The 14266-nt window shown below is 31.7% G+C and overlaps 1 protein-coding gene across 1 annotated transcript; it reads right to left on the reverse strand.

Annotated features, from left to right (window-relative positions):
* Positions 1-798: 798 nt before the first annotated feature.
* On the reverse strand, positions 799-5305 carry LOC123222808 (protein NRT1/ PTR FAMILY 7.3-like). Its single transcript, XM_044645773.1, has 5 exons — positions 5163-5305; positions 4722-4836; positions 2534-2751; positions 1880-2442; positions 799-1789 (listed from the first exon to the last, which is right to left on the reverse strand). The coding sequence occupies exons 1-5, from the start codon at positions 5187-5189 to the stop codon at positions 919-921; spliced, it is 1794 nt and encodes a 597-aa protein (XP_044501708.1). The 5' UTR covers positions 5190-5305; the 3' UTR covers positions 799-918.
* Between the last annotated feature and the right edge of the window lie 8961 nt (positions 5306-14266).

The following is a 14266-nucleotide window of genomic DNA, read 5'->3' on the forward strand; positions in this document are numbered from 1 at the left end:
TTAAAACTGTAACTTATATTATTTTAGACAATTGTTTGAAAACTGTAACCCAGTTAAGCGTTGCTTGAAGACTAATATGTGGTAGTATTGTTACATTTTGTTATTTATACCAACTATTTCTTAGCAATGACTAGGTTACGATCTTTTATGTTCACAAATGCAAGGTCTTGAAGTTAGAAGTGGAGATTTGCCTCATCCAGTCATATTGAAAGAGGGTCAAGAATTTAGTTTCACCATCAAAAGAGGAGTCAGCACAGAAGATACTGTTGGTGTGAACTATGATGACTTTATAAATGAGGTCATATATCGACAACAATTGATAGTTCACCAGCTTTCTTGTGTTTGATGTAATATGCTGTTTTACTGTGTGCAAAATACTCTTTATTCTGAAGAATAATTGTGTTCTTTTCAGAGTAATTTTTCTAATTGGTGATATAAGAAACTTGATTCCCTATTGCTTTCTTATCAATGAAATCTCAATTTATTTGAGTGAGATGAATAATATCCTATTGTTTTATATTTCAACCCTGGAAATATTGGGAGGATAACCAAGTTGATTTCTATCCCAATCTCTTTTGTGAAGGGTGCTAAAGTGGTCCATGAATTAAAAGATTATCTCAAAAGTGAAGTTCTTTTACCATTTCCATTTCCATTTCCAGTCAGGTTATAGAATTAATAAAATATCAATGGTCTGTATTTGTCTTTTCTACTCTATGTCTAATTTAACTGTTTCAAAATCTCTGATTTAGGTTGCAACGATGATATTCATTTGACTGTAAAAATTGAACATGCTTACTCTATATCAAACCTCCATTCAATATTATCAGGATCTGATGGGATTAGTTTTGACATTCTTAACTGCTTTAGAATTTCTTTTTGCTCTTCATTTGAGCACTACATTTCGGCCTGGTGTTAACATCAGACTTCATAATTGTCTTGCTCATTGCTTTCTCCACATTTTCCTTCCAGCTCAATGCATTTGTACCACTTGGCAGAGGCAATGTACACAACCAAGTCGATTGTCGTTAAGCCAGCTAAGAGGAAGAAGAATCTGTCTAGATGACCCTTATTAAGGTTTCCAGGTACCCATCCGGGCATGTGATCGACTGTTGAGATCTTCATAACCATTGTTAAAAGCAAGCTACTTACATAATTCCCCAGAGAGATTGATGTCATGCAAAGTGCACTTCCGAAACTCTTTAATCCATCCGGTGCCTGAGCATTGAAAAATTCCAGCTGACCTACATACATGAAAACTTCAGATGCTCCAATAAAAGCATACTGGGGAACTTGCCAAAAGATGCTCAGGGAGCTCGCGCCTTCACAATTTGTGCAGTCTTTGTCGGCATACTTCAGTCTGTAGCACTCCACAATCCCTGCTGCAAGCATGGCCATAATCGCTATAACAAGACCAATTCCCATTCTTTGAAGCTCGGTTAGCCCTTTAGAGTTCTTTTTTCTTAGTTTGCTCGCAAGTGGATCGAGAACTCGACGGTAAAGGAATATGAAAGCTGCCACACTGAGAATGTCAAAGCTTGACATGCTCGCAGGTGGGATTTTGAAGTTTGACACTGTAGTTTTCATGGCTGCACCTTGCTCCACAAAAAGAGAAGCCATTTGTGTAAAGACTACTGAGTAGAGAATGGTGCAGAGCCAAATTGGCATCAGTCTCAGTATGCATTTAACTTCTTCTACTAGTGTGATAGGACAAAGACGCCAGGGGTTATACTGACCCCGCTTCTGCTCATCCAAATCTCTTGATGAGATAAAAGCTGCTCTATCAAGAAACCTAAAATAGAACTCATTGTCAGTTTATTATCCGATAGTCGTAGTATTATAACTTTCATTTCTTCTAAATGATGATTGTTTATCAACTTACTTGAATCCATGGGTGTGAAGGATCTTCCTGTTACCGGCCATGGAACAATCGTTTCCATCGATATTGTATAAATCCTCTGCTGTTGGAGGCATCTCAACCTTCCATTTCTTAGTTGCAGAAACAATGACTTGGCAGAACCTGGCAAGAGGGTTGCCTCCTGGCTTGAAATGCCTGTATCTCGTCGTTCCTCCAAGAAACAAGAGCAATGCGGCAAGAGCAGAGCCGGCGGAAACCCAAAATCCAAGTGCCCACATCCCTTCATCTTCGAAGTACCCCAAAATGGTGTTGGAAAAGAGGGAACCAAGGTTCATAGCCAAGTAAAAGTAGCTAAAGAAGGCCACCTTTGAGTGCCCTTCCTTGGGATCCTCTTCATCAAACTGATCAGCCCCAAATGTGGCAATGTTAGGTTGATATCCTCCATTTCCTAGAGCAACTAGGTAGATTGAGAGATAAAACAACCCAATCTCCAAGCTCGAATGTGATCCGCATAGAGTTCTCTCGTCCCCGCAACCTTTTGGTCTGATCAAGAAAATGTAAGACGACAGTGATAGTGAAACCAACCCCTGCCATTTATAACATGCACATGAACAAAATTATTATCCCGAAAGATGAATTAAACAAAGAAACAAATGGGTTGAATTTTAGATCACTTACTATGACAAATATGACCTGAAAGATGGCACAAGTTTTGAATCTTCCCCAGTAGGAATCACTAAGGAAGGCACCCACAAGAGAGAAGATGTAGACAGTTCCAGTCCATTTGCTAACGTTGTTGGCAGCATCGGCATTGTTTTGCTGCAAAACTCTTGTGAGGAACAGCACTAAGTTCACCCCAACTCCAAAGAATGCGAGGGTTGCCAAGCCTTGATTCACTGTGAACAAATAGAAATACAAGGTCATGATTAGAGGCTTGAATGACACATGCACATGAACCAAAAAATAATAATAATAATAATAAATAAAAGATAGCTTGAGAATGATCAATTTTAGCTTAGCTAACTTTCCATGGATCTAAAACTCAAGCTTTTTTTAACAGTATAAGAGGTTTTAAAATTGAATTCCCTTTAATAAAATTTAATTTAAAAAAAGAAGAAGAAGAAGAAAGTAATTTGAGGTTTGATAGAGTTTAAGCAACTTAGGCCATACATTTCATGTTATGATTTGATGAATCTATCCAATAACTTGTTTATTTCTTGCTTCTTCTACTAATGTTCACCTGATTTTTCTTGTCAAAGGCCAACTATGCAACATCAAAAGGAGAAAAATCATCATGCCTCTGCCTCTTTGCCTTTACTTTTCACTAAAATATATCATAAAAACACGTCTACTCGAACTAATAAATTAAGAGAAAGACGACCAGTTATTGCTTATAATCCCCGTGACCAATTTAGGTAAAGATAAAAGTGTAAAAAGAGATTAACTTTAGCTTATAAAATCCTTCAATAAATTACTTCTTTTTAATATCTAAACAACAAAAAAAATTAAATATAGTGCACAAGCATTCAAATCCACTAGCACACAACGGAGAGAGGACAGCAACATGTGAACAATATTTTCTTTTAATTAAAATAATATATATCAAAAAGTCATTGACAAATAAAAAAATAAAAAAAATTTGGATAGAAAGAAAAGAGTCGTTTATAATTTTAAAACATGGTAGATGTAATAATATTATATTTCATTTTGCAAATGTTTGGATAATTTCTAGTTGCCCTTGTTTGTGTTTATTTGTTATATACGCTGAATTTTCTTGTTAGATTTCAAGGATGAACAGAAAAATGAAAGGCAAAACCTGATATCAAGAATTAACTACTCTAAGAAGTCTTTCCGAATTATTGATTTTCCATTAATTTGAGTCTTCTTCTGCATTATCTCCTTTTAAATTTAAACTATAGTCATGAAAATCATAAATCACATATCCCCACACCCCCCACACCCCCCACCCCCCCTCTTTTTTTTTAACACAGACCTTGTTTTTGTTCTATATTACTATATATCGAGTGGGGATGTTGTGTTTTTGATTTTTAATGTTTTCGTAACACAATTGAGACGTGGCAAGAACCCACATCATTCAAATGGAAGCCAGTGATAACGTGTCAGAAACGTCTTCCTGAGAATGGATCCTAACCCTGTCCCTCTCTCCACGCTCATAAGCAAAACTCCATAACCAACAACTTCTCTCACTCTTTAAAGCATGGAGCCGGTCGGGTAAGTGGGCATGACGACGTGGGCTTTTGCAGGTGGCTAAAAAACTCAACATGCAACAAGAGTTGAACACATGGTTTGTTTTTGAGTTCCAAGTGTTACACGTTTCCTTAGGTCATTAAGTCACTGTCGTTTTCTTTCTCTGGTGATAGCTTATCTATCTAAAAACCGAAAAGTAAAAAAATTTGCAGAATATATCTCTCACGGCTTCCTCAGAAACTTCATGTGCTCGCCCAACCAATATCACATTTTATTACATGATATGTGCGTGACGACGATAAATTCTGTGGTGCGTTGGGACTAAGCAATAAGAATACGATCAAAAATATGCATATCAGTTCAGCCGCTTTCATAATTTAGAAGTGCTGGATCCGATCTGACCGAGCCCGCGGCCGGTTGGATCGAATCCAGCCTTAACTAGAAGCTAATAGTACGTGTCCTGATTCTGCACCTAAACAAAGCATAGGATCTTTGAAAGCGATGGATCAATTGAACTATTTTCTTAAATTTACCATGAAAATTATAAAATAAATAAATAAATAGACTGGACTAACTAGAAAACTATACAGTTGACATTCAAAATTAGAATCATTTATCTACATTGATTTATAATTAAAAAAAATGATTTGGAGCTTACAAAGGATGATAATTCCAGCGAGCCATCCTCCAGATTTTCCTCTGATTGCAGGGCGACCATGCCAATCAGTTGTTCCATCAAGGGTTCGAGCTTCATGTTCCTCTTTGAAGTTCTCCTATATAAACACATATATAATTTTGAGACGAGAAAAATAAAAATGGTTGAGTAAATATATATATATATAACTCTTCGATCATCATATGTACATTGAAAAGATGATAGCATTGCAAACAAGGGTCATAAAGTCTTTGCATGCATAAGGAATAAAGAACAAAAAACTGGTGTAGTGTTTCTTTTATTCATTTTCCTGCTTTCTTTTTCCTTATTTCAAACAGAGAGTAAAAGGAAAATCGAAACATATAAACCAAAAAGCAAGTCATTGATATTAATCCCATCTTTCTGGTAATAAGAGAGAAGAAATTTGGAGGCTTGATGACTAACCTGCTTACACACCTCTAAGCAAGCCATTGATATTAATCTCGAAAGAGAGAAACCTTTTTGTTTGTAAGGTAATGCAGAAGATGAGAGATCAAGAAGGAAGAGGGGGGATCACTATAGCAAAGAAGAGAAAGAGAGTTGAGGACCCGAAAGCCAAGGGGGGACTGAATAAATAGAGGTGAGGAGGATAAGATGGACGGTGGAGATTGTAGGAAAACGACAGCTAGGAGATCCCATTGCCAAATCATTCAAAATAATAAAGCTAAGGGAGACCCCGTTTGCCAAATAATCTGAAATAAAATGCAAACGTAATTTTGCACATAACAAAAAAAAAACTATTGCATAAGAGACTTTAGTGGTTAAGGTCCCTCTCCCTAATAGTAATAGAACAATACTGTGTGTACATATTTTTTGTATATAATTTAAGTATATAGATAATATCATCATATTATTAGATATTACTTTATCTTTATTTTAAAATTATCAAATAATATGATAATATATTATCTATGTATGTAAATTATGTATAAAAAATATGTATATATAATTTTATTGATAGTAATATTTGTGCTTAATTAATTACTCTCATTTGCATATTTATTTGATATTTGACATATTTGACATATTTGAGATACTACCTAAAATGGTTCCTAGAATTTTGAGTTACTTTCTTCATGTAAAGACTTCTAATTTGACATCCCAACTCGATAGCTATCATTTTAGCTAACATATATTAGTTATTATAGTGATACATCGATCTTTGATATTTATAAACTCTATTAAGGTTTTTTTTAAATAATCTTTATAGAACAAATAAATAGTGTTGTATAAGGTAAGGTAAATTTTGAAGTATATGAGCATGGTTTAGCCTCTACTAAGGAATAAAAAAGATGATCCTAGAGTGACAATGGATATTGTTGTCATGTGGAATAAATGAATGAATATCAATCACATCTTTACATACTTTGCTGCTCTATTATTATGAAAGATATGATTCCATATGGAGTTGATCTATATGCTGATTTCCCTGAGATAATCAACATGTATATTGTTTTCTCCTTTGTGGGAACAATTAAAGTCATATTTACAGTGTTTTCTGTTAAAAAGTAATTGAATTATGAGCTCAATAATACACTTCTTTAAGGTCTTTATACCTCAAGTTGCAAAGACATTCTTTGACATATTCTAATATGCTCTACTATCTCTTTTTCTTTTCAAATAAGCTATATTTCTATTGAGCATTTTGGTTGTAATTATATTCTAATAAAATTCCCACCATAGGCTAAATATATTTTGCCTCCATAAATTTCATTAATTAATATTGTCCTAAGCAATTAATTGAGAATATCACATTGTCACAAGAAGTCAAATTTTATTCTCTTCATGCATGCACATCAGTGACAAGATCAAGCTAATAAGATAAATTATCTCGTGTGTTTGTTCTTCCCGTCGAAAGGCGAATTCTCAACCTTTATAGTTAGAATCACAAAAACTGTCTTGCAATTCAATGGGAAATAATTCCATTTGTAGTGACATTGCATTGCCTTACACACAGAATAAGGATCTCTCAATGGTTTAGAATTTTTATTCATCATGATTAAAAATCCAACTGTCTTCCAGAAATGTCCAACTAATTAAATTAATAGATACATTGCCTTTCTGTGGATTCGGGACAATTTTGTTTTGAATTCACACAGAAGGCATCTACTTTAATTACTCTTTACCATAGTTTCATAGAAACCAGATTTTCTGTTACTTGTAAAGAGACGGACAAAAATGGATCCCTCGATCAGTATTATATACTATATGGTATAGGTAAAGTGCAGGGAAATCAGCAAACACAAGAACCCAAATGCCATCTATGGTCATTAAATTAAATTAATTAGTGGAGTCATTTTATTAAAAAACAATCACTCACCAAGCCTTATAGTAGTAGACACTATTGAAAAAGCTGCTTTATAGTGCAACAGATTTTTTTTTTAAAAAAAAGAAGAAATAATAAGTTTTAGATGTGTTTGATCATCACACTTTATAATCACATATATCTTTCATATATTAACATATGATTTATTTTTCTTAGACAGTTTTCACTGTAAAACAAAACTTTCTTCATTTAACAGAAAAAAAAAAAGTCTAGTTTTTGCTGCCGTCCATTACTTTATATCTAGTGAATAATTATATATCCATATAATCAAGTTATTCTTGCATAAATTCCCTTATGATTTATGCTGATTCCAGATTGCTGTGCCAATGAATGGCTCCCTCAATTTTAAGGGAAAAATATATATACAGCATATTTATATAATATGAACACGTTATCCATGTATGCCTTATGAAAGGAGAAATCAAGAAAATTAATAAAAGAGTGAGAGAGGAACCGAAATTGATGATTATCTAAACTAATAATTAGACTTATTTTAATATGTATAACAACTAAAACGCAAAATATAGATAAGTTTTTATGGAAGAAGAAAATAATAACGACAGGTTTCATTTCTTCCTCATAGATTGACTTTTTGTTGCTTAATTGATTTAATATTTTTTTCATATTATATGAACATTTTATTATATTATTAATTATTTATGGATCAGTACCCACAATCGATTTTGTCTTCATATTTTGAGTAATAATATAATACATAATCAATCTCTCTTGCGGACATTTGAATTTTTTTTATTAATGTAGACTTCAATACATGATACTAGTAATTAATTGGTAAATAATTATTATTGCCAACAAATGAAATATATGGATTGCAAAAAAAATGGGGCATCTATATCTATCTGAGAATCTTCAATATTATACAAGTAAATTATTGATTAAACTCTTTTACATAAATTGAGAAGTGATGTTATCATAAATTGTGTGTTTACTATATCTTAGTCAATGTTATTGTGATATACAAGATGTTTTACAAAAGAATTTATTCGGAGTAGTTTAAAAATGAAAAATTATATATATATTTTTTAAGCTTTTCCATTATAGGGAATAAATTTTACGGAGGGAGAAGTAGAGTTGGCTAGCACCATTGAAATTTTGGGCTACGTACATCAAGTTGGATTGATGGGTCACAAGCTTAATTAAAACCACAAAATGAAACTCTTTTTGTCGTAGCGTGGGTATTGATCATCATCGATAATAAAAGAACGAATGAATTCTACATACAGCTCACCACATAAGAGATGTCTATTCAACCCATATTCCTTTTTCATCATGTTTTCCCTCGTTACAAATAAACTTAATTTAGTGCCATCCCGATACCTTTAATGTGTAAAGTATCCATAGAGTTATAAATAAAAAAGGCTTTAATTAGTCACAGGGTAAAATTAATACAACTGTTAACCATGACCTAATGCTTGCTTGTCCCACAAACCAATATAAAAAGACAGACAGAAAATTGACTCAACTGACGACCATTTGTTCATCAATTTGTGGGTCACAGCTAGGTAGCAATGCGTGTATAAATCAGTCTTTGCCAATGCCATTTCATATCAGATTTCTAGTTTCAACCAATATGTGGTCGAACAAGTTCCAACATAAAGCTTATTTACCCATAGAAAAAAGAAAGAAAGTAGGTGAAACTAATTAGAGTTCATCTTTGATTCTTTCCATATCACTTTAAGGTTATCATCCACCTAGATTCCTCTTCCCTTGTATTTATCGTTTATTTCAAAGGTGCGGCTATCAAATTTGTTTAGCTGTCATCCTAAGGTTAAATATTAATAATCTAATAAACTCTTTTACATAAAAATTGGATTTTATTTCATTTTTCTACATCTCGTTGAATATGAGGATTATAATTTTAGATATGTGACTCTAATACCATATCCAGTTATAATTCTATCTAAAAGCTTAAACTAATAAGTAGAAACTCAACATTATATTAATCCAATATAGGAGCTATCGATTTCATTATAATTAAAGTGAAAACTTATTTATCACTAGTATGTTATCAATTCTTAAACAGTATGCCATCTGTGATAACAAAGATGATATATAAAAGGGTTCATGATAAGGATCCATATTGACTGTTCGATTGTAATTATGGAGATTATGGATTATATTACGTCACACGCAATAAAAATATGACATGATGGATATTAAAAGAATTAATCATTTTGTTTCATGTGTACATGTGGTGAAGCTTGATGAGCTGTCTGGACGAATGGTAATCTGGTTAATGCAATTTGTAAAATTGCACTAACAATTGCGCATGCGTTTATGTTCGATCAGCAGACCTAATTTTCGGAAGACATTGAACTACAAAAGCAAACACCTTGAAAATCTTATTATTATTTGCTAAATGTTTGATGGTTCAGCTCCTAATGGAAGACAAAGACCTTGCTCTCTGTCTCTCTCCCTCTCATATTCAAGCCACTGAAAGTAATGGAAATAGATTAACAATATTATAATTTATAATCTTAGCCTCTCCCATGAGCTATCTTTTCAATAGTTAGGTCATCCCACAAAAATACAAAATCTTTCTTGTCGAAATGTTTGGCTGGGAGGAGTTTATTGGCAGCAGTAGTAGTAGTAGCACTGTTTTTTACTTTTGTAACATAATTATTATTAGAGGTCTGTGTCTCTACAGGAAATTTTACCAAATTTTGTGGATCTGGATTCTCAACTGTCTCCTTGCATGAATTATATCAAGCTGGAAAAGAATTTATGATTGATATGCTTCATGGTTGTATGAGAATAAAGAAGAGTGAAAAATGAAAAAAAAAAAAAAAAGACATAAATCTATGACCATACATATAAAAGCAAATCAGAAGAGAGGACCTCACAAATATTTTTTTTTTTTTTTGTGTGTGACTATAATCATTTAAGAATCGTTTATATTTTTAATTAGTATTTAGATTATGCGATATATATATTATATATAATATCATAAAAATATGAATTTTAATGATTCTTTCGAGAAATCAAAGGAAAGTAAGATTAAATAAAAAGGGTTTTTAGGCTTTTATCCCTCTTGATCTTATGTATTTAATTTCTTATTTCCTTTTTAATATATATCAATACTTTTTGTAAATTTTAAATTGTTGACTATAACATTTTTCATATATAAAATAACACAAATTAATAAGTCCTATGTGCGCAGAATTAATTTTACATGAAAAATGGCTAGCAATACTTAAATTTCCTAGACGATCATCTCCCCCATGCCATTCCTTCATGAGGAGATAAACATCGAATCATAGATGTTGAGTTTGTCTTAGGATTCGGGGGCCATCCATTTAGTTATTTATTACAAATAATTAGGTCATGATATGGCATTGTACAAGAAACAAACAAATCATATAAAATAGCATTCTTTATTTTGTTCTGATATATCTAGCCTGACCCCGATTATAAAAAAATCTTGATTGTTCTATGAACTGAAATATTCATTATTGGCATGTGAAGAAGTAGGATATTTGCAATTGGTTTGCAAAAATGTTGCTTCCCATTTTGGAATTACGTATCCAAAATAACTAATTAAATAGCACATTTTGTTGCCAATATCTCCAATTTAATAAGCCATCCAATTCCATATTTTTGTGGGAAAAATTCCGAAATCTTTGAATGAAAATCTCATATTGTTATTTATAATATCTGTGTCTCAGATTGGTGGTTAGCTTATCTTGTAATGTGATACAATATTTTTTTTTTTACTGGTTAGAAAAGAAACAGAAATGAATCTACCTTCAGATACATTCATTTATGATTTATTTGACATAAATAATCAATGATGCCTTGGACGCTTCAAAATTTTCCCAATGAAGCCATGAGGGCTTTCTTTGAAGCTGTAAAGCTCTTGTAATTGTCATTCAAATGAAGAAACACATAGATGACTTTGCATGACTAATAAAGAGGAACCTACGCGGGAGTTGTTTTTCCTCAATGTATTTATTAATTAGGGATTGGTAACAACACACAGTACTGAGAAGTGTTTCATGATGATTGAACAACTTCTTTCCATTTGATTAATCTATGTTGTAGATTTGTTTTCTTCAGTATTTGAGTGATCCGATGATTGTAATAGAGATTAGGTAATTAATTTGATGTTAATAATGGTTCATTATGATAATATATATGTAAAGTCTATAATGGGATCACTTGTTGATCATTAACACTTCAACTATTTGAGTGATCCAATTAGTGATTATTATTATTATTATATACATCGAGATAACGTTAAGTTTTGCATTGATTTCTTATTTTTAAGTAATTGAATAAAATTAAGAGCAGAACATAACCTTAATTATGTTATATTAAACCAATAAACCCAGCTAATAATTATGGTGATAAACAGTAATAGTAATAGTAATATGGCATCATCAAAAATCCCATTAAGATGGTGATGGTGATGCGTGGATGTTAATTTCTTTCAAATATGCAACTGACTTAATTATCAACCCGAACCAAATACATGAAATAATTATAAAGGGAGTGGCTCCTCAACTTCAATTTCTCTTCAATTACTTTTGCACCTTCCACTGGTGAAAAAGCTTGTTTAATTTCTAGAGCTTATTGGGTGGAGATTGATAAAGACTGCCACAAAGAAGTTTCCATAACATCTGGGGTAGGCAACAATTCATCCCAAAGCAAATAGAAAAGTAATTAACTTCAAATTATAAATAGACAAATTAGAAGATGACTAAGTTACCACTATGCAAGAGATACTTATAATTTTAACAAAATTTTATTAGATGTTGTCCAAGTCAAGACTCTTCGAAATCTTGGTTAATTAATTATAATTAAGGATTTGTCCTTTGTTATCACATCAGTCTCCTTTAATCATTTTAATGAAGAATGGCACTGCTGGACTCCAATATATAAATTCTTTAAATTATTCTAATACAAATGCAAAACCAAAATGGCTTATAGGAGTTCAGCATTCTTTACGTCACATTCACATATATAAATATTATTATTAATTAATTAATTAATTAATTAATTAATTTTGTAATTAGTGAGACTATTGCTCTACCTCTCGTTGTTGGCCTTGAATTAGAAAGTTAACAACCTTTAACAAATAATAAATTCATTGTTAATAAAGTGTTTGGTCAACAAATAAACATGAGATAATTTGATTAACATTTTTAAAAAATTATTTATTTATATTGGTAGATCTACTTGGAATCCCACAGAATGAGTCATTTGCTATCAGTTGCACCAAGTATTTTAAGCTGTAAAATAATTATCGTTGGTTTCTTGATGCTAAAAATCTTGATGTTATTATATCTTGGTGTCATGCAATTATACGTATTAAGCACATAAAATTTTCAATTTAACCAAAACCAATTCGCATTAGGGTTTTATAATTTAAGCACTTACTCAAATTATGCTTGATCTGTTTTTGCAAGTTAAGTCTCATATTCATAATTTATATATTTATTATCTTTAATCGAATGTCTCAATTGAATTATTTCAGTACCCTTTTAAATAATTCTAATTAGTGTAAATGACTATTACCTACCCAAATAGGGAAGGAATGATAAATCCTATCTTTTAAATTTAAAAAGTTTGTTTTTTCACTCATCAATCACAGTTTCGGACACAATTTTAATTGTCAAATCATATTTTTATTATTTTATACAATGTATAATATGATTAATATTATTTACATCTCTAATAGTATAAACAAATTATATTTTTATCCTAAAAACTTTATATATTTTTATTTCCCGTACAATTTTTTTTTCTTATCCTTTCTCATTTTCAGGTATCGAGAAACACCCAAAAAGAGTCAACAAATCTTATCACTACCTTGTCATGTTGACCTCACCCACAACATTGAATGATTGTAATTTGGCTGGATATCCTTGATTCCATCAAGTCAAGAAGTTTGGTTTTGTTGCAATGTGAGATCGAGAGGAGAAGAAGTTGTTGAGGTTCTCATCACCCCTTACATGAGCCGTAGAGCTTAGACACGGGTAGTGATCACCTTGCCAAACTTCTGGAGTCATGACTTATGCCCTCAAATTTAGAAGTTGCTGCTTCTAGATTCAATATCTCTCTTTAGCACCACCACCGCGAGGTCTTCTTGGAGGGGGAACTGACCTTAGCTATTGCTACACGTGCATCGACCTTTGGAGGCACCAATAGTAGCCTTTAAGTGATAGTTGCCAATTTTTTTCATTATTTCTTATCCATTCCCCACCTTTGCAATGGTTGGGATTTGAATCTGACCAAACTATCAGTCTAACTAATTGAATAAGGGATTAACCCAAGTTAAGCCCTTGTTTGAGTTAAGACCTAGTTTAATTATTAAAATATTAATTATTACGTTTTATAATTATAAACTAAGGGTGGACAAACAATCTACAAATTTATAGGAACAAATTATTATTTAACTTTAGTAAAAAATAATGGGTGTTTTTTTGTCTTTTTTATCAAATTTTAAAAGATTTAGTAGATTTTATTGACAAAATTAATAATCTGGTAGATAAATAAATTTTTTAAACTTAAAGATTGAAAAATTATTATTTTATCATAAAGTTTGGATGGAAAATAATCATTTATCAAAAATGTAATTATATTTTAAAGTTTATAACATGTTTAAGTAAAATATCCCCCATTTACTTTTCAATAATAGTCTTCCTAGGAAGGTACATTTGGGAAAAGAACATTTGATATCTATTATGATTAAACATGATAAGGAGATCAGCTTAGCCCACTACATGACTTGAGCCTCCGGTTTTTGGAACAATTTGCAAAATTACAGGTCATGTCAAGGGCCTTAATGTATGACTTAGTTAAAAATTTTAATTTTTTAAGTTGGGGTTAGGGAGTAGTTGTCTAACAAATCCTCTCCACCAAGCCACCTACCAATCATGCAGTGGTTGGACTACATATCCTTTTTTTTTTTTTATGAATTTACTATAAATACTCCTCTAACACTCATAATTTCACACAATTCACTCATCACTTTCCTCAAGTCTCTCAATCACATCTCAATCTTTTTATATCAATTCTTAAGTTTTCTACGCTGCAAATCAATTCTCAAATTTTCAAACAAATTTGTTTTAATTTGTTTTTAATTTCATTCATATCAAAATAGATTTAAAATCAAATAAACTTAATCCTTTTGATTACTTTAATAATAAAAAAAATCAAT

Source organism: Mangifera indica, chromosome 8 (genome assembly GCF_011075055.1).
Source record: "Mangifera indica cultivar Alphonso chromosome 8, CATAS_Mindica_2.1, whole genome shotgun sequence".
Lineage (NCBI taxonomy): Eukaryota > Viridiplantae > Streptophyta > Magnoliopsida > Sapindales > Anacardiaceae > Mangifera > Mangifera indica.

Bases quoted from the DNA above. Each gene is read 5' to 3' on its own strand.
- LOC123222808 (XM_044645773.1), bottom strand. From the start codon at position 5,189: ATGGCTTGCTTAGAGGTGTGTAAGCAG. The intron at 4,837-5,162 runs GTTAGTCATCAA...GTGTTTATATAG, and splicing joins GCTTAGAGGTGTGTAAGCAG to GAGAACTTCAAAGAGGAACA. The intron at 2,752-4,721 runs GTAAGCTCCAAA...ATTTGTTCACAG, and splicing joins CGCTGGAATTATCATCCTTT to TGAATCAAGGCTTGGCAACC.